The sequence below is a fragment of the Centruroides vittatus genome, unplaced genomic scaffold (assembly GCF_030686945.1).
Source record: "Centruroides vittatus isolate TY-2023 unplaced genomic scaffold, ASM3068694v2 contig_738, whole genome shotgun sequence".
NCBI lineage: Eukaryota > Metazoa > Arthropoda > Arachnida > Scorpiones > Buthidae > Centruroides > Centruroides vittatus.
Genome location: NW_027122474.1, coordinates 851,933 through 878,642, shown reverse-complemented (window position 1 = coordinate 878,642; position 26,710 = coordinate 851,933). Strand labels below are relative to the sequence as shown.

Genomic DNA, 26,710 nt, shown 5'->3' with positions numbered 1-26,710 from the left:
TGCACTCTCTTTCTTCTGATTTTCTTGTTTTAAAAAATAAAATTGAAGAGAAGTTTTAAAAATTACAAAAACCTACATTACAGAACACTAGAATGAATAAAATAAGTTTTATTATGTATTCTAGATATTTCATTTTTTTTAAATCTTACCAGGTTGAAACTATGCAAAGTTCACAGGTAAATGAAATATTTGGTATCTAAATGTTATATTTTATTATACTTATTTACTAAAAAAGGTTGAATTTCTATCTTAATCTGTTGCTATTTCTTAAAGTATATATTTTACCTACAGTATTTATGATCTCTTTCCTGAACATAAATATGTATATATTCATTTGACTGTATTACTTCATTTACTTTTTTAAAATGGCTTCTCATACATATATAAAATCTCAAATACAGACAATTTTATAATATGATTAGAATAAGTGGTACTGTACTAAAAGTATGTCATTGTGGAATGAAATGCTGTGTGAAATTAGAAAAAAGTAACATAAAATTGATTGTAGTGCATATAACACTAGCAATGTTGATGATTAAAGAGAATGTCATTAGTGCTTCTCTAGTAAAAGAGTTTTCTCATCTGTTTATACAGTTCAGATATGTATTTTAAAGATTTTGTCTGATATGAAGAACAATCCATTCTGTCAGAAATTTCTGACAACTGCTAAATGACAAAATTATCATCATGGTTCTTTGAAAGATTACATCAAACATCACCTTTTATATTCTGTAACTTCCAAGACTATCTGGAATTTTATGTCTTCAACAAAGGGGGAAAAAAAATCAAGCTGAACATACTAATTTATTGAACTGTTTTACCATTTTATATGTACATTTATCATTATTTAATAATAATAATATTTGATATTCTTACAATCTAATAGTGATTCATATAAAGTTAAAAGTTTTGAATAATTTAATGATCAAAAAGAATAATTTCTTTTTATATTATTACTTTTATTATTGCACATTTTTATATTTGTATAATATTGTTTTTCCTTGTAATTTTCATTAAATGGACTGCTTGAATTAGATGTCAGTGGCAGTCATTACATTTCATGATAAAATGTACTTCAATACATCTTATTTACTGATATACAATGATGTTTAATAAATATAAAATTTCAATAGTTTTTTAGTACATTTCTGGATTTACTGTTAAATTTTTTTAATATAGTACTTTTGAAAAATGATACAATTTTTTGAGTAATTATGGGTGCAAATTTAAAAAAAAAGTGCAGAAATACATAAAGTTCAAAGGCATAATGAATTTATTTATAATAAACTTTTAAATAAATATATTTTCTGTTTTTTTGTTATTTCTAAATGTCTCAATGAAAGCTATTGTAAGAAAATTACCTTTGTTATATAAAAAGTTTATATCTCTATAAAACTATATAATCAATACATATATAATATCATTATCATTTACTGGCAAAATGCCAATTGGCTTTTTCTATCATGAATGGGTCTGTTTCTTATTGAAATTGTCTGTTATTTGCTGTGTTTCTGATGTGAACTGGCTAAGCCATTATCTATTAAAATGATATTATATATTTAAATTAAATATAGCTGTTGTACTACCACTAATACTTTTCCATTTGAAGTAATGCATTATAGAAATTAAAATTATTATTTTATAAATAAATTGAAAAAAAACTGTTCTTTAATTTTATCACTATCTGTTACTGATTATATAAAAAAAAAACATATAACAAATAAAATTTGTACTAAAAAGTTTTACAAGACAATTATATGTAATTTTTATTTATTATGCAAAAAGCAAGCCAATAATAGTTACATATTATTGTCTTACTTTACATAAAATGATAATACTATGCTACTAAAATACATCACTGCATGACAATACCTGATACATAATTATGAACAATAAGCTATTCATAATTTAAATACTGTATAAATAAAAAGTGATACAACTAACTGAAATAAATGTTTAGTTTTGTTTTAACATATCTAAACATTATGAGAATCCAATCTGCTTTATGAAATAAACATCCAAAATTTAAACTAAACAGACACTCAAAATAAAATGATCACTTATTGTAATGTATAGACTTGTTAATTTTTATTCAAAAAACACAAATGTTTGGATATCATGCATCAACGTTCACCTTTTTAATAAACTATTGATATATATATAATGACAAAAAGTTGAATGCAATCAATGTGTGTAAAAGGTTTTAACTTTACAGTCAAAGAACATGCTGTGTTCCTGACATTTTTTTTTGAATAAAAATAATAATACAATTATTTTAAAAACTTACCACATGTATATTGTTTGCGTTCTACCAGAGTGACAGAATTCATTTCAGGTGAATTACGTGATAAATGTCTTTGTCTTCTGCTTCTTCTTTGACATTTAACAGGTGGTTCAGAATTTACTGACTCATCATTAGTATCATTTGACAATGAAGATCCTGGAGATTTTCTTTTATTACTACGAATCGTACATGTTCTTTCAGAATGCATAAACATTCTGTCATCTGCTATTTTCTTGAAGTATTCTTCTACAGGATCTACTGATACTGAAATTGATACAACTTAATATTAAAACTCAGTTAATACAGAGAGACAAAATATATACTTAATTTTGTTATTTATACTTCATTCTAAAAATTATTACCATTATTATTAATGGGATAGGAATTTAATTATAAATTGTGTGAAAGTGAATAGAAAATATAACTAAAATATGTGTAATTTAAAAAACATTTAAGTTATTCAATTAAATACACATATTACACATATTATTAATACTATCTCATAAAACTAATAATTTTTAATTTATATTATTTTTAAATAATCTGTGATTAATATTTTTAGTCGTGGCAGTCTTTTTAGTTTCTATAAATGACTGTTATTGTGTGATAAATATACAGCCCACACAAATTAGTATTCAAAATATCCTAAAGAAGGTTTAAACATTAAAAAAATTTTTAAGAAGGAATCTTTTTGACTTTTTGAAAATTCTAATAAATGTTTCACATACAAATACAGAGCATTTATTAGCATTTTCTAAAGGTTCAGGGTTATTTTATAAATATTGACAAGTGATTTATATAAAAAAGTAATTAATTGATTTTTAGGTTCTGTCAATAAAATTAAAATTAATTTTAAAAAAAATCAGCTTTAATTTCATTGCCAGAATTTAAGTTAACAAATTCAAATAATGAAACAAAGGCTTTTGGAAATGTTAAAAAAAAAAATTATTATAGAAATTAATCTTTTCAATATGAAATAGTCATTATATTTTTAAAAATTGTATTATTTTATCTTATGTAACAAATATAAATTTACAGAATTACAAATGTAGCCAAACATTAAGATGAAGTATTTGGAAACAATTTTTGAAGACATTTTTGATACTTTGTTTTGCAATAAAAAAAACTTACAGAAAATGCTAATAACCACAAGTTATTTATTCTTAATATCAAGCAGTTTCAGATTAAGCACATACTTTAACCAAACACTACAAATTCAAGCATTTCTATGTATAATTTTAAAATGTTAAAATTAAAATATTTGAAATATTGATAAAGCAATTTATATAGAACAAAGATTAGATTAGGATATATATTCATATTATTGTGATTTTTGAACATAAAAATATTCTTAATGATAAAATTAGGCTACTCTCATTCTAAAATTCAAAATAATCAACAAAACTAATGTAATAGAATTTTATAAGAAAAAAATGACTTATTTTAATATTTCTACACATCTTGAATAGAAAAGGTTTGTTGAGAAAAATATATATTTCTTTATACCAAATTTAATATATAATGCATAAAAAATGTTTTTATAATGAAAATTTTTCAGGTTTTTAATGAACATAATGAATAATATGAAGTTAGTTTTAAATATTTTTACTGTTCTTTATCACTGCAGAAACATTTTTGAAGTAATCATTAATATTGAAAGGCAAACTTTATCAATCAGGTAAGTAAATGTGTAAATGATTGTTAAAATCATATGTAACATGTTACCTATTACATAAATTAATGTATTTTATGTTCAGAGCACATACCTTCTTTTTTAAAAATGCAAATGATATAATGTTTCAAAGTATTTATATATATAAAAAATACAGTTTACTATTTCAAAAAATTCCATTGTTATTCTCAGATTGTAGCATGCATAATCCAGAAATTAATCAATCAATCCTATATTTAACAAGTGTTCAGATAAAATCAGGCTGAGTTTGTGTAACATTCTTTTTACACAAAACTAAACTATGAAGTTTAAATAGTCATTTCAAAGCTAATGAAAAGCTGTTTATCTTTTATTTTTGTAATTTTACAAACCCATCACTAAACAGTCAATTTGACTGAGTGTGCAGTGCAAGTTTTTGTACAAGACTGATTCACACTTTTTCAGGCAGTACTTTATGTGTCTGATCAGCAGATCCACATGTTTTGCCTTCCATCTCTTTTTGTAAGTTGCTGCCATGAGAACTGCCAAAAATCCTTCATTGCCCTAATTTCTGGCATATTTAGCAGGGTTGTTCCTCTTTGACAAAGGTGATTTTTCTTGTTGTAGGTAATGCAGTAGAGTTTTGTCATAGTGGAAACTTGCTTATTCTGAACAGAAGACATTCTGTTTGAGAAAAGATCTTTCAAATATAAGGAATGAAATCAAATTATGTGTGTCTATTTAAATATCACTGGGCATGATAGCAAAACTTTATTTTCTGATCAATTGTTTTGGTTCCATTGAAATCCAAACCAAAACTTTGCCCTCAAAATTCTTTTTATTGTAAAACTTTACATTGGTTGGTGTAATGGAAATACCACTGGTATATAATACACTATTACCATCAAATGCAAAATGGTAAAGAAAGATTTGTCATCCTAAATGAACTACTTTTCAGAGAATTTTCACAATAACCTTCCACAATTTGTCTTTGCCAGTGATCTTTGCATGTCCATTCTGACTGGAATTACCTTCTTTTGATATTTAACATGTTTTTGTTTTCAAAGACTTATGGACTCAATTATGTGAAATTGTCAGGGCTACAGACAAATTGAAACTTGTCTCTCTTCAAAAGGTCCAACTTGGGTTTCATTAGGATTTTCATTTCTCTATCAAATCCCTTTCTTCTCTGTTGTTGTAATCCACTCTTGAAACATTGGGGAATTCATTACGTTTTAAAATTCCTTCATTTGCAAAATGGTTTGCAATAAACTTTTTTCCTAATGTTTTATTTAAATGGTGTGAAAATTGTACACTCTTAGATGTAAAGCATCTTCTTTCATTGACATTTAGAAAGCAACAGATAATTAAATGCAGAAAAAGATTCTAGAATGTTCCACAGCATTTAAAATTATAACATGTGCAGAATAATAATAAATTATTGGCAAGAGCCTGAGATATTTTGTGTGGCTTTTTTCCAGACACCCATTATATGTTAGAAAAATTTTCTTACTTTCATATGATGTATTAACAGTGTTATATAATTGAAACATGGTTTACTTCCGATCACCAATAAAGATAAAGTTGAGTAGGATTATCTGTTGATGATATCTTTAATGATTACTGATTTAATAATTTTGATTTTCATACAAATTATTTCTATGTTATTGATTAGATATTATATGTATATATAAATTTATTTATAGACGTTAATTATTATCATTAAATTATTCTAGTTTTAATGAAAATGCTAATAACATTTATTTTACATAAAAAACTTTTTATAGAAGTTTTATAAGTTACTTATATATAAATATTAGTACTTAATAAAAACATTACATTGAGCTCTCTTTTTATTAATAATATTATTATTATATATTAGTTAAAGTAATATAAAAGTAATTATTATAATTAACATAAAAAACCATATTCTCAATAATTATATTAAAATGACTTAGGAATCATTAATGTAGAATTACAAAATTATATGAATTGATTATATTTTCAATTTTTAGAATTAATAAATACAATTACCATTTATAATATTATATTAGCATAAAAAAAAATTCATTTTTTAAATACTGTTAATTTTTTAGAAACTGTATGTGCTCATTATCTTAAATACTTTTTGTTCTGAATTGAACAGATAAACAATTACTTATGTAACAAAAATAATTGTCTTAAATTGTAAATCTAGCCAATTACCATCTAATTATCTGTAGGAAAAACATTACAATGTTCATAAAAATTGTTAATCTGATTCAGTCAATAGTAAATAAAACTGTATTTCATAAGGGAAAAGTAAATATAATTTTATTCATTCATAGAATTAATAAATGAATAATTGAATTTTATGTATTGCAATTTTAGATGTTTCTGCAGCTGATTTAAAATTTTAGTTTAGAATGACTGACTATAAATTAGTCATTCTAAAACAATGTAACTTTTGATGGGTAGGGTTAACAAGATAAGGCAACACATGGGAAGATCTGCCAAGTGGGGTATAGTGCCTTCCAGGAGGAAACTAGCACCAATTTACGTCAGACCCGTGAAGAAAACCTGGAAAACTCCACGTGGCCAGTCTGTTGGTGAAAGGCAAATGCATAACCACCAGTGTTTCAATAGCTATATCCACTTGGCTACTGGTGGCCAAAATAATCTTTTAAACAAAATAAATTTTTTATTAAGCCAGAATAAATTTTGCATTTTGCTAATTTTATTGTTTATTTTAGTTACTGCTTTAAATAACTTTTTAAATTACATTTGATATATTTTGTTTATATTACATATTGAACTAAATGAGAAATTCATTGTTAAATAATCATTTGATTTAATTATAATTAAACAATTATTTAACAATTATTAAAACTAGTACTATCCTTAGAAATTGAATTTTTATTACACATTTTGTACTATATTTATTAAAGAGAATGAAAGTAACAAAATACTTCTGTAGAAAAATTTTTATAACTAAAAATATTAGAAATAAAATGCTTGAACTTAAAAATTAAATACTATTTTATATTATTTTAAATTAATTCTTATATACAAATGAGTAATTTTTGATTGTGAAGTTAAGTTTCACTTAAAACTCTAGATTACGCAAGCTTTTTAAAAAAATATTCTATTAATATTGACGGCGATGATTTTATGAAAACATACCTAATTCATATTCGTCCTTGGAATCATCACACGTAATAATGAACTTACCAACCGTTCCACACAAAATCAAAACTTCAAAACAAATTTTAAACATAAAATTGCAGTTTATCAAAATAATGTATCTGGGAATTGAATTTAAATTGATTATTTTTATTGTAAAAATAGAATTAGGAACAACATTGAATACAAATTTTGAATGCAGTAGTTATCAGGGTATTAGGAAATGTGATGAAAATTGTCAAAATACCTCATTGAATTTTATATGGCAAGATGACTTCTTCTGCTAACAGTTCATTCCAAAGCTCATTAACATGGTATTTATGTGCAAGATGAAGTTCAAATATCTCTGAATGTTGGATATCCATTGGTGGAAGATGGTCCTGAGTCTGAAAGGCTACTATAGTGCACAACATTTATTGAAGAACAATGCAGTAATAAAAAAGTTGATTTTAAAAAGTGAATTATAATCAGAAAATGTAATTTAATAATAAAATTTTGTTTTCCAATGCTATATATACATATACACTTATATTGAAGCAGAATTATTTTTTTATTGATAAATATCAAAATAAAGATTTCCTATGGCATTTGAAATATTAGAACTATTGATGCAAACTATGCTAATTTTATAGTTTATCTTTTCATAATAATAATTATAATTTTTCAAAGTCAAAATATGAGAATGAACCAGCACCCAAGAAATTTTGTTTTTTGTTAAACTTGATAATTATGGCATTTTTATGTAAATGGTAGTATAATAATAAATAAAGAAAGCTAATGTATTTTAAATGTTTTAAAAAACTAAAAATTTTTACAACATTGTTTAATAATTAATTTTAAAATGGAAAAAAACAAAGTATTCAATTAAAAGAATTCTTCATAAATCAGAACTTTTTCAAATTCAGATATAAATTATATTATCATATTCTAGTCCAATGAAATTTGAATGAATATGGAAAAATTAGAAACGTTGAGAGGAAATAGCTATTAGTAAAAATATAGTTGAATTATTTTCATTAGAAAATGTTTAAAAAAATTATCAAAAAGCTTTTTAAAAGTTTTCTATATTTTTATCTAATCACATCTATGATTTGAACTTCTATATTGGTTTAGTATTCGTTAAACAAATGCTATGCAAGTCTAAAAATTTAAATCCTTACTTGACTAATCATTGAAAGAAAAAAATTAAAGAATATTTGGAATGGTAACAGTATAATGGGTATGATCAGAGAATATTAGTGATTATTGAGAGATTTTATTCGGTAGAAAATTAAACAGGAGTGATTATTTACTTCATTCATGCTTAGTTGGTCCATTGATTTATAATATTCCATATCTATAAAATGAGATCATAATGGAATAATAATCATTAAGAAAACACTGTTTTCTCTAACTTCTACAATTATAAATATTTTTTTAAAAAAATCACAAAAATAGATAAACGTAATAAATTCTTAATGAATTGAACCTCACAGAAGTAGAAAAAATTATAATGATTTCATTTTGCTAACAAAATAGGAATAGAATGAGAAAAGTTTTAGTGTTTTAATAAGAAAAATCATGAAAAACAAATATGCAAGAACAGAAAAACAACAGCAAAAATATAACTTTATCCAATTTAACAATAAACTGCTCATTTTGTACTTTTTTAAAATAAATATGAATGGATTTAAAATTATAGATTAAACTGAATATTGTAAAAGAAATTAACAATAATTCTAATCAAGTTTTCACTAATGTAAAAAAAAAAAGTTTAAATGTGTATCGTAATTGTTTATTGCTACAGTTTTAATTTTGCTCAAAGTGTAAATTCTGAAGAGATGAAATAATTAAATATAAAAATAATTCAGTTCATTATGCATAATTACTACAAAAATAAAATTTTTAAAAACAATATTTATGACCTTGTAATCTGGGACCAACCTAAATAAGTAGAACAGTGGGTTGTAAATTAGAAAAAAATATTTCAAACTCAAAATGAAAGAGTTATTTTGAATTTGAAAAATTTTCTTGTATGCTATGTATGTATTGCTTTGTTGAAAATTAGAAAAAATATTACATTTTAAAAACAACAAATAGCAATAAAAATTCTTTTCAGGTTTTCTAATTATGCCATTGAAGAATTTTTACATGCAAATTATTAGATATATTGAAAACCATTGCTATAGAAATTATATATAATTTTTGCAATAATAATTTAAGGGTTAAAGGTTAATAACAATATTTAAAATCAATTTTTAAAAATTTAAGAATAATTATCTTTTTTTTTTTTTTTGGCAAAATATTTTTGATTTTCACTCTTGATTTAAAACTTAATTGGAATTTCAAATATTTTTAAAAATAAAAGGATAAAGGATAATGTTACATATTTTTGTATAGATAATTAATAGGTGCTGAACCATCTCATATTTAACTCTCAAATATAAATATCACTACTTCTGAATAAATCTATGTTTAATTATGTTGTTGGAAATCATTATTCAAAATAACTGGATCTCAATGCAGCATCTTGTTTGTATTATTTTCATAAAAATAAATTGTCAACATCACATTTAAAAATATCTTTATTACAAGTAGTTTTCAACTATAAACAATCATTAAAATATAGTATTATGTTATTTATTTTTGACAATATGCTAAATTTATTATACTTTGAAAACTGCATGCAAATTTCTAATATTTCAATTTTTTATTAAAATGTTTTTTACAAATAGTTACTAATTGCATAAATAACAATAATAATCTATGCTCTTAACTTGTTTTGAAAGTACAATACTCTAATGTGAAGTAAACTACATATTTAACAGAAATACTTGACTAGACATTCTAATTCATTTTGTAAATTAAATGCTTTGTGATGTATTATTTATAGATATAATTTTTTTTTGTTGTATATCAAATTTATTTTATGTATTTTGTATTTCTGTAGATTGAAAATACATTCAGTACACCTAAATTTTCTAAAATTTAACATAATTTAAAACCATCTCTTCATTCATTTGATTTTTAAAATTTTATTTTGTCTTAAGAGAAATAGAATTTATGAAGTTAAAATAAAAGACATAATTTAGGAATTTGCAAATTTTATAAAGTTTTATTAGAATAAATTATATCATATTTTGACAAGGTTTTCAGATTTATGAAAATTAGATAGTTATTGTATTAACTAAACTTTAAAAAATTTTAAAAGAAAATATGAATAAAGTTGATTTTACTTTTTATTATGCTTCATAATAAGTTTCATAAATTCAACATTTCTTTACTCTTTATTCATTGTTGTGTTATTATTTTTGACAGGATCATATTCTAAAATTATTAAGTTAAATTTGAATATATACCTTTTCATCTATCTGACTATATAAAGTTCAAACAATCCTAGCAACTTATATAGAAGTTACACTTATATATATTCTATGCTAACATTTTAATAAATCTGAACTTGAAAACTGACACTCTCTCTTAAATAAATAAAATTTATATTAACAACAAAAACAAATATTTATTGTCATATCTGGAAAAATACCTGATAACTATAAAAGTATAGTGTATTCAAATCAGTTGAAAACTACTTGTAATAATAAATATTGAAAAAAAAGTATAAAATTTCAAGAAATTTTTCATTAACTTGCTGACTTAGATTTTAAACAACTTTAAATTTTAAAATTCATTTTCCAAAATTATTTATAACGTGATTAAAAACACCAGATTCAATAACAATGTTATTAAAATCTGATGTATGTTCAAATAATCCCACAATGCTATGCTGTTTATGTACATCATCATAGTTTTTATTTGAATGATGTGGTATTTATATTCAATGAATGTTTAACTGTATTTTAGTAGGATGTTGTTGAGAAGCAGTTTGAAAACATAGGCTATTTTGCAATAATATTACTTACCAAGTGCAGTTTATAACCATATGCAGTGTAATATAGTTGATGAATCTACAGAAAAATAAGTGAAAACCAAAATGATGATTGAATAGAATTATTATTAGAGAAAATGGCTAAGAATACACAATTCATCAAATAATATACAGAAATCTTTAACATTTGGAAAAAAGTGCATCTTTATGCAGTATCACACTGGTCACATTTAAATCAGTTTTTTAAAGTGTTTCTTAAAATTACAGCTTGAATTTCAACCTATGGGGAAAGAAACAATTATGATACATACTACAGTGTACTGTACATACAACTTTTTAAAAAATAAGTGTTTGTATGATATTCTTTTCCACAAATCTTTAAATCAAATGATTATTTGTGATATAATTTTTAAGAAGAATTCAATCTAAAAAGTTTTAAATTGATAATCATATAGTTTTTTTCAAATAATGCTTTATGGAAGAGTTGTAATATTTGTTCAATAATAATATCCTTATCTTTATGTGAACTGTTAACTAAATTTTCTTTCTTTTTTTTGTTCAAAATGATAAGGAACTCAAAATTTCATTATTTTTCATATGATAAAAATTTGAATGTTATGTAGGTAAAACCAATTTAAATACCAGTGTAAGAAAGATATTTTAAAATGAAGATTTAATTTATTTTTACAAATTAAAAGATTCATTAAATCAAAAGATTGTAGAAATTGATGCTATTGAGTTTGAAACCAGTTAATTAATGGAGTTAATTCACATTTGTTACCTTTGAATGGTATGCCATTATTTCATATCTGATGCAGATTACTTCTAAGTTCCCATCTGTTACAAAAGCATGGCAATAACAATTAAGATGTAGAATGATGGCAAAAAGAAGACCTCCTCAAATAATAATATTGAAGTTCTACATATGAATGGAAATTTCACATTTAGATAATTTTCTTTAATTTTAAAAAGCATCTTTATTATTTTGTGAAATTATAGTCATGTATAAAATTGAATAAATTTTTAAATGAAATATTTTTCATTTTTAGAAATAAAAATACGTGTAGCCTTATATTTAGTTTAATATTTCTTTAAAGAAAAATATAAATTCATAAATATTCTTTGCTTGACTAAGAATCAATTTCAAATGCAAATTATATTGTCAATATAATTAATATTAAACACAATGAATAAATTTAATCACTTATATATTAATACATATATGAAACAACAAATAATTTATGTTGTTTATTTAAACTACAATAATCAAATGAAATAAAAATTAATTTAAATTAACACTAATTTAAATCACTAATGGTAAAACACAAAATATGAAATAATTATACTAAAATTAAACAGATTTCTTAATTTAATTAAAATTTCTTCTACTTAGGCATAACATTTCAAGATTTATGATAAAATAATTAATATATAAAATTACAATTTATATATTTACAACATTTTATAAATTGAAAAGTATATGACATTCTATTAAAAACAGAATAATTTTTTTTTATTAAAATGCAATAAATTATGCATGTATGTGTTTCATTATCAGCAGAAAGAGAGACAAAATTCAAAATAAAAAAAAATTATTGTTAAATATTAGGACGTGAATTATAATTGGATACCTTCTTTATACAAAGTGATTATAAGTAAGCATTTAAAATAAATCAACTATTAAAAATATTTTATAACAAAAAGTTCCTCCAGTCAATGTTTATATAATTTAATAAAACAGATTTCAAGTTTACATTTTTCTTAGTATTTTTGAAAGAATAACACAGTATTTATTATGTTAATATAGCATTTAAAAAAACAATCTTAAATATAGCTTTGTATATTACATTGATTCAGAGATAAAATAAAATTAATATTACTTGAAAGTTCATCTAAAATTTAATAATCCAGTTTGGAAAGATTTTTATAACTAAGAGATTTTATACCAAAATTGATTCTGAGACAATTGTTAATTTGCATTGATAGAGATTATTTTTAAAATAACCTCAGTTTTTTTTTAAATGATCAGGTCATTTTATTGATAATAATAAAGTGTACATATGCATTTTCAAATATTAAGTTTATACCAAATTTCCATAAAATATTAAGTGAGATATCAAAATCCCTAGTGCAAACTCTTGTAATAGTGTATTTTAAAATATCGATCAGAACTGAAATCAGTTTTATTGTTTTAAATGACTTATTACACGTGACTAATATGTAATAAAATGCTTAGGATGGCCACTATTTACTGTATGCTAATGGAAAATATTTATTATTAAGCTTATGTTTCTAAATTATCATACAATTTTTTAATATTCAAAATAATGTAAATTAGTAATCAATCTCTTCCTATTAACATTTTTTGTATTAGTTATATACATGTATCAATTATTATATTAATTTTAAGGTTATCACTTAAATTCAAGTAAAATTACAGAAAATGAGAACATTCTCATTTAAATGCTTGTATAATTATATGCAAAAGATTTGTGTAATCTGTATTGTCAAATAATTCAACAGAAGAGAGACACTAGTTTTTGATATTTGAATTGGATTGTTTAATGTGTCATGTAAACTCAAAGATTTTTTGCACTAGAATAATTCTCAATTCTTGCATTTGAATATTCCAATCTTTAGTAGGAATCACTGGATTTACTACAAATCAATGTTTTTTTTTATCTATATAAACTGATATATATATATTGTGATATTTATCTGGTGTAGTTCAAAAGATGAAAAATACCAAAACACATTCAAAACAGAAAATAATTTATTAAAGTGTGATTGAAGTTTAAAATATGTAATAAAGTAAGACCTGTGTAACTATTTTTAGATTGAGGATGATTGGGAAGGGATCTTAGAACTTTGAAAGCATACAGGATTTTAAAATTGGACTCACAGATTTGATTGAGGCATTAATCTGTAGTAAAAACAATCAAGTTTTATCTCAAACAAACAGTCATTTGATATGAGCAACATCGGATAGAATAACTGCCGTATCAGCAAAATTCAATTTCATGCTGAACTGAAAGCAGTGTATCTGTTGTCATTTCAGTAACTACAAGAGTGATTCAAATTTTGAGCTCAGCAAGATTTGTAGGCAGAAGTGAAATAAACACTAAATCATTAATAAAATCCAGAGAAAAAAAATTGAGAGGTGCTATATCTGGGAAATGAGACAGAAGGGTTGATTGAGTAGGTCAATAGCAAACATTTATCAAAGAAATCCTACACATCTATACAGTAGTGAAATGTTGAACAGTCTTGCTCAAGTTTCATGAATCTTATTTCTATTTTTATTTCTCTGAAATGAGAAAATTTTCTATCATATCTAGATAAATGATACTGTTGATGATTTCATCATGAAAACAGAAGAGACTGTAGATGAACTATGCTAAGAGTATTAATTTTTGGACTATCACAAATATATTTCACCTCAAATCCTGCAGTTGTCAATGTTCACTTTTCCTGAGATAAAAATGTCGACTCATCACTGAAGTTAAGGTTGTCCAACAATGTCTTACCTTCCTCTACCTGATACATTTCTGCAATTATTGAGATAAACTTGATGTGCTTTGCTATAATGTCTCAATCAATGCTGTGTTTTCTGATGAAGATTCTACATGCTTTCAAAGTTGTAAAGCCCCCTTTGAATCCCCCTGTATAAGGATATATAATGATTTGAAAATTTTATATTAATTCTAAAACTGTAATTAATTATTGATTTAATAAAAAGAAAATTTATACAATGTAGGTATTTAAAAAATTAATGAAAAACTCATTAAACAAAAATTATTTGAAAACAAATATTTCTTAACTTAAAGAATGAGAATACACACAGAAAAGTATGATTATCTAGACCTCAGCCTGTTAAGTGGAAATTTTTGTCCAAGACCTAAATTTTCAACATAGTTGTCAATTTATCACCTCCACTAATGCTCTGCTTTTAGCAGGTAAAGTTCTGTACAATTACACTCTCCATTTATCCCTATAGTAGACAAGAGTTTTAAATGATGGAATGAATTATCAATAAATCATCCAAACATTGTTTTCCTCTGGGCTGTGGAGTTGTTTAAAAATCTACCGACTTTGACTCTGCAGTCCTAGTTTTCCTCATGTTCTTTTCTCAATCCTTTTCACATAAACCTGTCTTTCTATCACCACCTCTTATAGCATTCAATCTCAAAATTCATTCCTCTTTCAATTTACTGTTCTCTATCTTGTCTTAATGGTAGTCTTCTTTTTTTTCCATTCATTCATTGCTAATGTTACAGTCCATGTAATTTTTAACATCCATTCTCCATAACTACATTCCAAAGGCCTCAATCTTTCTTCTCTCCTCTCTGAAAGTCTACACCACCAATCCTTGAAAGAACACATTCCAAATCTAGCATTTTGCTATCTTCTCTCTCAACTCTAAATCTAGTGGTCCACACAAAATTCTTATCATTCAAAACTTCTTTAGCCATTCCCATCCCCATTCTTATAACATCAGACTTCATTTACAACACAGTAAAATCTGTATACCCAATTAAACTTGAATTTCACTATAATGAATATTTTTCCATTTTGGCAAGTTTCCATTTTAAACAGGTTTTAGTATTCTTTTTTTGTGTTTAAATCATACAGACAAAATGTCACTTGGTTACATTTTTATAGTAAAATCATTTTTAAATACATTAAACTCTAATAGTAGTAACTTTTTTTTAATCTAAATCCAACATGATTCCAAGTAATGATGGGAGTATTTCAATGCAAGAGTTTAAAACTATCTGATTCTATAAAGTTCTAGTTATTCCTGAGAACTTGTGCTAGGTATTTGAATATTTCTCAGATGTGATCCTTATGACCTCACACAATAGCAAACAAGCCAATTTAATACAAGAACTAGTGTCTTGCTCAGTCATCAGATATAGCTGCACCACAGTAATACAGAGATCAAATTACTCTGTGATCAGACTTCTCAAAGAATTTTTATACTCTGTTAACTCCAATTTCTATAATTACTAGCAACGTTAATCAATTTGTACTCAAACACTTGGTTCTTGAAAACTCATTTAATTCTTGAAAGTTCTCAATTCTGCCTGATTAAATTCTATATGGACTAATATTAACAAAGACAGTGTTCATATGTCCCCTGTCAGGTGACTTTTGTTTCTCTGATAAGGTTCAAAATCATCCTTGGATTAAACTTTATCATAATATGTGGTGACTGTTGTACCTGGAGGAAATGTTACTCATTTCTACAAGTGGAATCTTAATTTTCTGCTTTATTCAGGTTATATTCTTTGCACCTAAAAATCCTCTTCCATTTTTGCATTAGTTGTTTCTGTCTTAATAATGAAAGAGAACAATTTTCTCTGTTAAAAGATTTTTTTCTGTTTAAGCAGGTTTCCATTTTAGACAATTTTACTGTACTATCTAGATATGGATAGGATCATTGTCATCAAATCATACATGCTTGGATATTGTGGACAAAAAATAATACTTCTGGATCAATGTTGTATGCAGTAGCAGTATGTTAGAAAGAATGTATTATTCCTAGTGTTTGAATATGTTTGGAATTGAAGACAACTTAGTTTCTTCTATATATTTTTAAAAAAGCAAAATCCATTATAGGTAGTTGCAAAATAACTTGATTCTGTAACATTCTCACACAGGATAGGTTTGTTTGATTTGAAAAGATTGAATTTAGTAATTATGACAATTTCACTAAGAATGTCATTTCATTAATTTCCAGCATTACACAGTAACAATTTACATATCTTAAATACATTTATTTTACTTTTTTAAAATGTATCATCTTTTATAAGTCAGTTTTACAATTTTAATGAAGATTTTTTGACTTTTAACTTACATGCGAGTAAAATAATATAGTATCTGTATCATTAGAAATGCCTAATACATGTGCCAACTTGGAAAAAAATTGTAGTTATATGACAGTAGTTCAAAGTCAAATCTTAAAATTGCAGTCATCACAATCAAATTTCTACAATAAGGATTTTAACAACTTCAGCTATGTTTCAAACCAAAAAAACTTCAGTTCTATATGAGAATGTTATGCAATTCCAAGTTATCTGCATGTACAGTACCTACAACAGATTTTGATTTACCAATTCAGCTGTTTCTAAAACAAACATTCTATCTTCACATAATGCAGCTATTAAAATAATATAATTTTACTATGAAGCAATTTGTTTAAGCAATTACTTTTCAGCATTTTTGTTTTTGAAAAAATATATTACCAGTATGTACAACACACATCATTAATCAATTAGCTTTATTATTACCCATTATACCTGGGCAATATGATTTGACATTAATTGATTTAAACTTATCCATTTTAATCTATTTGTCTATTCTATTATCTGCCCTCGTCTCTTTTTTATTTCATTATTATTCCAAGCAGATGACTTTTATTTTTAATACATACCCTTGTACACATTTGCTAATTTTTTTAAAAATTACATTGCATAATTTCTCTTTGATCTATCATCAGCAAACCTAAAACAAATTATAAATAAATTAGGTTATAAGTAGTTTTTGAATGAATTTAAACTTGACTATGAATGTCCTAAATTTTGATAATTTTTTTTGTTTATTCTTCAGTTATCTCTAATTATGAACCAGGAGGCTCAAAGTGAAATCTGTCATGTCTTCAGTACATTTAACTCTCCAACAGAAGAGAAATTCATAAATTTGAAAAACTGAAAACTAATTAGTTGTATTAAAGCTAAGACTAATCTGCCACCACTTTTAATTTAATTTTAATTTATATACCATTCCTTTCCATTTATCATAAGATTTCTTTCACAGATATTAAGGAGTATTTAAACAACTTTATCTTATATCCTCCTACTGCTTCCTATTCAAAATCAGATTCTGTTCTATTTATTCTCATTACTATTCTTTGGTTTATGTAGAGTTGATTAAATGGCCCTTTGAAAATGAAAGTGATAATGTAGATAAGTTATTACTTATAAAAAAATTGAAACTCGAAGTTAATTATCAATTTAAAAATTACTGCAGATTTGTTGTTAAGTGCTTTACCCGTGGATAAGTAATGTAAATATTCTTATTTCTTTACAATGAATATGTAAGTAATGCCATCAGAAATGAAATGAAACTCACTTAGCAGCAATGCAGGTTTTTGAAAATAACTGACTTATACTTTTATTTTCAACTGTTCAAATCTCTCCCCTTCCATGCTATTCATTTACTTTTAATTCTTAGAAAATTTTGACAATTCATTCTATTAAAAACATTTTTTCAATCCATAAAACAAACCAGGAAATCACTCTTAATTTCTTCGATATTAACTTTATTAAACCTACTGCATTCTAAGGGCTCTTCACCAAAAAACATTTCTAGTCATGCTGTAATCTACTTGATTTTTCACATCAATACTCTCAAGATCTTTTCCAACTAATTGGTGTAAAATTGCTATATTTAAGGGATCTTCATTTCTTTCTCACAAAATTATAGGAGCCCTCAGAAAATTCTGTAACCATTCTTATTTCATGTATCTTCTTACTAAGTCAAAAACATACTTCTGTTTTTTTTTTTTTTTTTAAACATTTTACAAACTTTTGAAATATCAATTCCAGCCTTGGATTTCATTCCCCAATTGGTTTGAATTTTGTAATCTAACAGTAATATTCTTTTCCATCTATTCTAAAAGTACTATTACATTGTATTAGCATCCTACATTTTACTCTAAAATATAATTCCTTTATACATTATTTTCGTTTATCATTAATTTTTTCAACCAATTAACACTCTTCAACCTATCAAAGCATGTGGTTATCTTTTGAACTTAACTGTTGTTGTTCTTTGAGCCACGCTGTGTTTCTGTCTGACCTTAATTTTAAATTCAGCTTTCTACAGCTTTTCCAGCTTTCAGGATTATTAAAATTTTTCATTTTCTCTAGCATAAACTCTAATCCATGGGTTCTTTACCTTAATTATTTCTTGACCTACATATTTTTTATGAAAAAAGTCTTAATGTCTCTCTAAATTTCATTTCTTTCTTTTTAGTATTTTGGTTGTTTCAATCTAAAATTTCAAGTTACCTGAAAACAACAACTTGTCCTTTCAATTTGTTTAACATTTCATTTCAAACATTTCTTTATTTTCAATTTATCAGCATTCCTCTGGCAGGCAAGTTTCCTAATGCTTACTGATTTAAATGTTTTTATACTGAACTTCTCTCTGCTAGAATCAAGTTTTGATCTGTGTCAGTTCCAGAATAGACACATGCCTTTTTTCCTATTTCTAAATTTTTCACATTAAAATATAAATTAAGCTGCATTTCTCATTTCATCACCAGATACAGTACCTTCTATATATACATTATCCTAACCTTTTATGAATTATGTATTTTTTATAATAAGTTTTTGTACACAAATAAGCATAAACTATGTTTCATTTTTCTTTTCAGATTCATATTTTCCAACAATTTTGTCTTCACTTCTTTTAATTTCTTATATAATTTATGAAAAAAATATTCTTTATATATTATATATATATATATATATATAAGTTTATTCTATAACTTTTTAAAATAATTTTTGTTTCTTTAACTATATAAAAATTTTGCTTTTAGTACACTATTAATGAGTTTGCACAAAAGAGTTTATTTTAGAAATTTTCAAATACTATAAAAGCAGACATTACAAATGACATTTGCATGTCAATCTGGTATTGTTACATTTATATTATTATAAATACATTAAAGTAATTTAACCTGAAATATAGAAAGTTAAAAAACAGTGTTACCTAAATAACAAATCATCAATAAAAAATTTACTAGAAAAATGTCTATGTAAAGAACAAAGATGGAAAATCATTAAGTATAATTATTTTAAGAGAATTCTGTTTTAAAAATTGATTTGTTAGATCCATAATACACTATTTCAAAGATCTTCAATTATGAAATTTAAATCTAAAAATATTGATATATTTCAGCTTTGATGACTGAATATTTTATAACATTCAGTACTATAACTCATGTTTCTTGAATTAATTGACATTGTATTGTGAACAAAAAAAATGTAAAATATACATTTCACACACTGGCAAAAAAAGGTGACAACCTCAAAATTGCCATTTTTTGAGTTATGTCATTGAAAAATACATATGAAGTGCCCCAACTTCACAACATCAAGTATCACAACTATATCTCTCAAAATAACAAAGTTATTAGAAAAGCAAGAAAAGTGATATAACTCAAAAGACCTCGCATATATTTAACCGATAACACCTCACATTCGACGAGAGCAGAGCTAGATCCAAATTACTATACTATAGAATATAATAGAATTTACCGCCATAAATACAGTAGAGCATTGATTATCCGACTCAATTGGGGACTGGGGTTGGTCGGTAACTGAAAAGTCAGATAACCGAAAAGTATGAAAAAAATACATTAGTATAGTGTATTAGGCCTGGTTTAAATACTAGCCTCCCTTTCATGGTCGAGCCAGTGCTGCCAGCTAAAACATGCAAAAAATTTAACAAAAATAATATTAAAGTAGCCAAGACATAACCAAATATTGTAGTGCCACATCACTAGCGGACATTTGAATTTGCCGACTAGAACGTGGTCGGTTAATCGGGGGTCGGATAATTGATGCTCTACTGTACTTACCCAAAATTTAAAAGCAGCTTATACTATAAGTTTTATAGCATTCTTTAAGTAGATTTTTCTCAAATACTGCATTTTTGAGTTGTGTCACATTTCTTGCCAGCATGTGATTTGTTGTAACAATTATTTTTTGTTTGTTGTATCATAACAAATTTAAACCTGTTAGTTTGAGTTACATAAGAAAAATAAAAACTTTTAAATAAATTATCCATCATATTTCAATGACAAAACATACAATTTTATTTCTCTTACAAGAATAAATATGAAGTCATAGTGATTGTAATGTTAGCATTAAGTCTAACTATACAGTTTTTCATATACTGTATGCAAATTTAGTAATTACTATGTAATATCATTAGTATTGAACACTTTCCAGTAACGATAATTTCTCCTTAAAACATAACAAGAATGGTAATTGGTTTTATTCTTACATTTCATCAACATATTTTCTTAAACTTTATATTTCTATAATGAATTATTTTTATTATGATCTTCAAGTACACATCTGCATTACAGGACTATGTGAAAAATTATCATTTATGATAAACATAAGTTCTATTTACATTATTTCTTTCATATTAAAATTTCACAATTAAATATTAAAAAGATTTTAGTTACAAGTAAATTATTACTTCTCAAAAATTACAAAATGTTTTCTAGTTGAAGTAAGAACTATATAATATGAAGGTTTTTCCTAATATTTTTCTTTTACATATTAAAACTAGCGTGAAAGTTAACAATTTTTTATATATAATAAAAGGTTACAAATTCTTTTAATTATTTATTGTTTCTGGCAAATGCCTTTAATCTTTGTATTTATTTTTATATTTTGCTGAAATACATATAAAAATTAACTGAAAAAGAAAGACTTCAATTTTAATAATGATGATGTACACATTATCTTTTACTATTAATGGCAAATGTAAAAATTTTTTTATAAGCAGTATGATTTTATAATAATAATAATAAACAATTTAACATTTAACTAAATTAATTTACACTAATTAAAAACTCATATTTAGATAAAATTATTGCTACTATTTGTAATGACTTTTTGACGATAAAAATATAAATGCAATACAAATCAAGAATACAACACAATGTAAAATTATAATGATAAATTTGATTTTATGTTATGAGAAGAGATTTTCACGTAACTACTCCATCATAAAAAAACAATGGCATATATGCAAATGGATCATTTTACAGTTTGTTTTCATCATTTTACCATAAATTCATATTGATGGATGTTTCAATTTTTGTATTATAATAATGTGTTATATGAAAAATAAAACTGTTATAAATAAAAATTGCTTTTTACAGAATCATAAATTTTCAAACTAAACCAGATATTTTAATTTTAATTAAAAATAGTTGCATTTATCACCAAAATACAAATGCTGTAAAAATACTAAATCAACAAACTTAATTCTAGTAGTACAAAATACAATTAATACAATATACTGTACATCCTGTCAAATCATATTTCAACATTATTAATAAAAATAGAAGATTAATATATACAGTAAATGTTTACTCATTAAACTTGTTAAGTCAAACTTTAATCAGTAAAAAATCTTGCCTTTGACTAAATGAGTTTAATGGCCAATTTTCTCAAATTTTCCATTATCAAGCCATTTCATCAAGAATCTGTTTACAGACTGATTAAAAAATTGTACACAATTTATAACATTATAGTGTAACTGAAAAACAAGTGCATGAAATGATGAAAATGAAATGTTTACATAAACACAGTACATGTATACTGTACTGTTCTGAGTATGTATATACATGATTTATATCAGCACTTCACACTAAAAAACTAATATAATCCTCTACAGTTTGCTTTACTTCATGTTTGCACATGATTTCATTTCATTATGTATCTGAAAAAGACATTGATATACTTGAGACTATATTTGCTATTTATATTCACATCCATATAATAAACTAAATTTAATGTTATCACAGTAAATATTTGTTCAAAATTTCATGTTTTTTTCAATTACTCTAGTATTTCATTTAAGTAACTTTTGTTAATTATAAAAAAATTATTTTTTATTCAAAAGTTTTCATTATCAATCTACTGCACATACACAATAGTTATTTAGTTATTTCTGGTAATTTGAACATTAAAATAAATGAAATTGCCACCTTACATGCCTCTTGATATTAAGTTTTTCAGATAAAATAATTATGTATCTGAAAAATAATATGTATTCAATAATCTATATTTCAAGTTAAGTAATTCTTAAAGAAATAGTGACAAAATCAGTTTTTTTATTCAATTCATTTTAATTTCAGAATTTTATAATGCTTGAATTAAACATTTAGTTTTCTTTGTTTCCAAACATTAAAATAATAGTTTTATCAGTTTAAGAGACTACAATTATTTCTTTCTATATAAATATTGTTTAACACAAATTAAGAATTAAACATTAAATTCTCCATCAAAGTTTATTGATATGCTTTTGAATAACTATTAACTTTAGTTGTCTGCAGGGCAGAAAGGAGAGATGTATTTATATTTTTTTTTACTCTGAACCATTATTAATATTAATGAATACAGTTTGTTACTCATATACAATATAAATATGGTAAAGAGAATAAATTTCTATAAAAATACCAAGTTATTTCTTTAGTATAATAATACACATATTAACCTTAATTTTTCCTCTGCTATTTCTTCTGATACTCAAAATTTAGTAAGCATTCAAAACACTAAGCAAATAAAATATTATTAACATGTAATTAATATAAAATAATAGTGCTTATTTGATAAATGTACCTTTATAAGTAGTAAGCACTAATATAAAATAAAAAGTTCCACTTAGATCATACGAGGGTGGTTTTTTTCAAGCTCCAATGGCCCATAAAACAGTGTGAATAACAAAATGAATTTATTACCAAAAGTTAGGTACAAACATGGTTACTTTTTGACATAATCATCATGAAGATTGAGAAAGTTGTCATATCTGTGGACAAGCTTTTCCATCCCCTTGTCATAGAATGTTGCTGTCAATGACTTGAGATGGACCCTAATGTTGTTTTGAAAATCGTCATTAGTCTTAAACCACTGCCCTCCTAGCCACTTTTCTGTTCAGGAAAGAGGTGAAAGTCTTCAGCACCTTTAAACACTCAGCATAAAACCATGATTTAGTGCCGAGCAACTTCCACCTCTTTCCTGAACAGAAAAAGTGGCTAGGAGGGCAGAAATTCGAGACCAATGAAGATCTTCAAAACAACATTAAGGCCCACCTCATGTCATTGGCGGCAACATTCTATGACAAGAGGATGGAAAAGCTTGTCCACAGATATGACAACTTTCTCAATCTTCATGATGATTATGTCGAAAAGTAACCAGGTTTGTACCTAACTTTTGGTAATAAATTCATTTTGTTATTTACACTTGTCTTCATTTTATGGACCATTGGAGCTTGAAAAAGGAGAAAAAAACCAGCCTCCTACATACAAAACAACGATAAAAATACTTCATACAAATATTTTAAAAAGAAATATAAATGATGTTTTAAAACTTCTTAGCTTTCAATTTAAAAAAAGATCTTGCTGTCAAAGAAAAAGATATATCCTGATGTTAACAATTAAAAAAGTTAAAGATTTATTCATTTTATCACACTTTTAAATTTACATGACAAACTATAAATTAAGAAGGCTAACACTAATTTCATATATCTTCATTGACAGGAATGATCTTGAAATATTTAAATTGTGTGATAAAATTCAAATTTATCATTATATATATATATGAACATTATCTCCGATATCTGAATAATAGTGAGGTTGAGGCCTAAGCCTCAACCTCACTATTATTAACACAAAAACGTGTATATTGGACGTTCAGCGCTGCTTTCCTGTAAGCCTAGAAGTTTAGCGCTGAATGTCCAATGTACACGTTTTCGCATTTAAAACTTCGGCCTCAATCTCGCTAATATGAAAAGAGCGACTTCCAAACCTCTATAAAATTATTTCACAAAAGAAACATCACATAAATGAAATACTGTATATATATACACTATAACAACCAAATGATATAGTACAGCCAGGTGTTATTTTATAATTAAATTAGAGATAAAGTAGCTAAATGTAAAGTTTAACTTATTTCTAATTTTATTTTTGCAATAATTTAAAAATTGAAATATTTGAAGTATCTTGAGAGTAAAAGAGTTAAAAAAAAAAAAAACCCTAATTTTCCCTACTTATTTTGTTGATTATGTATAAATACACCTTACATATTTCAAAAAATTATTTAAGTAGAAATATTTTTCAGAATAAGTTATACAGAATGCAAAGAATCTAGAGTAAAAGTCCCATTCATCCTATCCAAACATTTGTCAGGCATTTGCATTCAAAAAATCTTCCATAGTCCAATGAATATGAGATTATTGTAATCAAACTTCACAAATTCCCATTTAAAGTGTTCCTAATATCAACTGTTATAGTTCAAAAATAGATTATTTTTTTTGTCCTCATCATTTACAAGAATTTATAAGCAATGACTTATTTAAATGAATTATAAAAAGAAAATATGGACTTTGTATTAGAGAAAACTTGCTGTTTGAAATAAAATATGCAAAAATATGTCACATTAATTATTCAATTTTACAACTTGTTTTAATTTTGTATGCATTATCAAGTTGACATTTTCTTTCTTTCATTCATTCATGGCTATGGTTATCTATGCTAATTATTTTAAAATCCAAATAATAGTAATAAAAACAACTAAGTCACAATATTTTCAATTTTGTTAATTTTCCTTTTTTAATACCTACTCAAATTTTCGTTTTAAATTCTATGACTTTCCCTGACAGTATGGCACACTGACAAAATAAAACAGCATTTGACTTATTACACATATGCTTTTTAGTTATTTTTTTCTAGTTAAACAGTTTTATTTTTAATAATTTGGCAATTATAAAAAATATATAACGTTTTATTAAATTTTAGTTGTTTATTCTGTTATTAATACACAACCATAAATCTACATGGTTTTTGAAAAAAAAAAAAAAAAAAGCAAGAAAAGCAATTATTTATCAAATTTATCTCAGTAAATTTCCTAAACTTTAATTTTTTTTCCAGTTTATTAATAATTTATAAATTGTTTTGTTATGCAATCAAAATTATTAAAATGAAAAATGATAAATACTACTAAAATTAAAGTTATTTTTTGTATTTTAAATTTTTGGAAAAATTTTATGTATGCTTGGGAGAATTTCTGGGTCATGAAAATAATCTGCACCTCTTTTCATAAGCTGTATTGCACAATATTACTTCTTGCTGCCTGCAGAAAGCTACACTTAGTCAAGCATATTGTCAGGAAAAAATCAAGACAGCCAAGGAGGCAAATTTCCTGACTTTCCAGGTGCATAAAAACCCTGTTCATAGATAAATTTCATGTTTTTATTTTGTGTCCTGAATTATGTTTTTACATAATTAATAAAATAGAACAGAAGTTTTAAATAATAAATATTGATAGTTATATATATCTCACCATCTTTTTAAATTGAATTCCAATATCTTATCATTTTTTGAATTCCTATTTTTATGTAACAAAAAATTTAATTTTATTATATATATTGATAATTATTTCATACATTTTTAGTATAAATTAGAACAATCTCATCTTTTATTCAAGAGTTTACTGAAGAAAAAATTTAAACACTTATTTTATACACTGTAAAAACAGTTTGCAAGTAATTTATATACATTTAATGATCTGAATTCTGTTCATACAATCTGACTAATATGATGAAAATTTATATATTTTATTTCTGTTAAAATATCTGATTTCTATACAATTTGACATTTGTTAATAATTTCAATAAATTTAAAACAAAAATCTAGCAGTTACAATGCACAGTAATATTTCATTAAATTTGTAATGTACCAAATCCTCATCTTCAATTACATAAAAAACACCACATTTTTTCCTATAATAAATTATTTAAAATTGTGTTTTTGTTTAAGTTATAACTATTATAGAATTATAAATTATTTGTGAATAATCTATTGATTCATAATATAATAAACATTAATACATTGACTCTTACTTTCATTATAAAATGATTTTTTCACCATATT

The 26,710-nt window shown here is 24.5% G+C and overlaps 1 protein-coding gene across 4 annotated transcripts in view; it reads right to left on the bottom strand.

Moving 5' to 3' along the window:
* The window catches only part of LOC136981004 (death effector domain-containing protein-like), a 43,733-nt gene that overhangs the window by 13,296 nt on the left and 3,727 nt on the right, over window positions 1–26,710 (bottom strand). Inside the window, exons 1-4 of one of the 4 annotated variants that reach the window (XM_067277247.1) lie at window positions 10,997–11,390; window positions 7,345–7,494; window positions 7,098–7,219; window positions 2,288–2,548 (exon numbers count right to left, since the gene is read on the bottom strand). In XM_067277247.1, the coding sequence (XP_067133348.1) occupies window positions 2,288–2,548; window positions 7,098–7,219; window positions 7,345–7,349 (388 nt within the window). In that variant the 5' untranslated portion in view covers window positions 7,350–7,494; window positions 10,997–11,390. Of the gene's footprint in view, window positions 1–2,287; window positions 2,549–7,097; window positions 7,220–7,344; window positions 7,866–10,996; window positions 11,391–26,710 lie in introns of those variants that run through there. The other 3 variants (XM_067277248.1, XM_067277246.1, XM_067277244.1) reach the window with 3 other exon arrangements.